The sequence below is a fragment of the Vollenhovia emeryi genome, unplaced genomic scaffold (genome assembly GCF_000949405.1).
Source record: "Vollenhovia emeryi isolate VEMERY1.0 unplaced genomic scaffold, V.emery_V1.0 DF945771.1, whole genome shotgun sequence".
In the NCBI taxonomy this organism is placed as follows: Eukaryota; Metazoa; Arthropoda; class Insecta; order Hymenoptera; family Formicidae; genus Vollenhovia; species Vollenhovia emeryi.
This window is the reverse complement of record NW_011960595.1, coordinates 1-2,083: the sequence shown is the minus strand read 5'-3', so window position 1 is coordinate 2,083 and position 2,083 is coordinate 1. Positions and strand designations below refer to the sequence as shown.

At 52.5% G+C, this 2,083-nt stretch overlaps 1 protein-coding gene across 1 annotated transcript; it reads left to right on the top strand.

Moving 5' to 3' along the window:
- Positions 1–172: 172 nt before the first annotated feature.
- On the top strand, positions 173–2,029 carry LOC105560762 (the record flags this gene model as incomplete). Its single annotated transcript, XM_012010148.1, has 2 exons — positions 173–275; positions 465–2,029. Coding segments are annotated over exons 1-2 (1,668 nt in total), but the record flags the coding sequence as incomplete, so codon positions are not given.
- Between the last annotated feature and the right edge of the window lie 54 nt (positions 2,030–2,083).

Genomic DNA, 2,083 nt, shown 5'->3' with positions numbered 1-2,083 from the left:
AACGCGGATCAGGGCTCTCGAACGGATCGAGAGTACGACAGCTCATCCAGGCCCCAGTACAGCCTCCTCACCAACAAGGAAGTCGGCAGCTCAGCAGGTGGCTCATCAGGCGACTCATCAGGGCGACTCGTCGTACCCCTGCGACCATTGCAACGCGCACCACTTTATAGTGATGTGCACGAAGTTCCGTGAGTTGTCTGCACAGGACCGGCACAGGGTGGCGGTGACAAAGCGCCTGTGCTTCAACTGCCTGGGACGCCACAGCGTGCGGGCATGTAAGTCCCAGCGCGGGTGCAAGAAGTGCTCGCAGCGGCATCATACGATGCTCCACGACGCATCAGCAACAACGTCGACCGCTCAAAAGCCTGGCGGCTCGCCGGGCACGCCCGCAACATAAGAAGACGGTGCAGTCGTCGAGGCCAGCTCAAACGCCCGCTCATCATACTCGACTCTACTCGCCACAGCCTTGGCAGTGATTAGCTCATCGACAGTACAACATTCAGCGCGTCTGCTCATTGACACAGGATCCGAGCTCACCTTCGTCTCGGAGAATCTCATCCGGCAGCTCAACATCCCTCGTCAATACTCAGGTATTGTCATCACTGGAATTGCAGGCAAGGAGTGTACTCGGACACGAGGAGTCGTGTCACTCACGTTATGCTCGACACATTCCAACGCAGCTGCCACAATTCAAGCTCATGTCCTCCGGACAGTTACATCAATCTTACCATCGTTCGAGGCGGAACCAGAAGAATGGCCGCATCTCAGGAACTTGGCATTAGCCGATCCTGATTTTCTCATCCCACGGCCAGTTGACATCCTCATCGGCGCAGACGCTTACGGGCAAATCATCAAGCCCAATGTCATCAGGCATTCTCCACTCATGCCGATAGCGCAACTCTCCATTTTCGGATGGCTCGTTCTGGGACCAGTCAAGAGAGAAGCAACACGCACATCAACGCACCATGCTTCTACTCAAGTCAACGAGGATGCTCTCAACGAGTTACTGACGAAATTCTGGGTTCAAGAGGAGGTGCCTACTCACGATGTCAACCAACTCACTCCTGACGAGCAGAGGTGCGAAGAGCACTTCAAGGCCACACACTCTCGTGATCCATCTGGAAGGTACGTCGTCAGGATTCCGCTCAAATCGCCAGTATATCTCCTGGGTGATTCGTACCACGTCGCCCATCAGTGCCTCAAGGGATTACGCAGACGATTCTCAAGGGATGTGAACTATCAACGTCTCTATCAACAATTCATGATGGATTACGAGACGCTCAACCACATGACGAAGGCATCATCCATCTCCAGTCGCTGCTCACACTTCTACCTACCACATCACGGTGTTCTCAAGCCTGACAGTACAACAACAAAACTGCGAGTCGTATTCAATGGCTCCAGCGCATCAACATCGGGCTACTCTGCTAACGACCTCATGTATACTGGAGCGAAATTGCGTCTGAATATCTCAGATGTTCTCCTCTGGATACGAAGACACCGTCACATTTTCGCTACGGACATCACCAAGATGTACAGGCAGATCAAAATTCACAAGGATGACTGGGAGTTGCAACGGATACTCTGGATGGACGATCAACTCAATGAAGTGCCATACCATCTGACAACCATCACCTACGGGACAAAGGCCGCGCCGTTCTTGGCCGTCAGGACGCTGTTACAACTAGCAGAGGACGAAGGAAATAAATATCCACTGGCTGTGCCATCCATCACTCATGGCAGGTATGTCGATGACATATTTGGTTGTGCAGATACGATTCAACAATTGCAGGAGGTCGCACATCAACTAAAGGGCCTCTGCATGGCGGGCGGCTTCCCACTAGCAAAATGGCATGCTACTCATCTCGACATACTCAAGACTGTCACCGACAGCGAAGACCAAGGCTTACCAATCACATTCGACGATTGCGCAACCAAGATACTCGGACTAAAATGGCTCCCTCAAGAAGATACATTTGCATTCTCAACGCGAAGCTCACGCAAGGAAGGCAGGCTCACAAAACGCCTCGTATTATCTGAAGTGGCTCAGATATTCGATCCACTTGGCTTTGCATCACCCGTC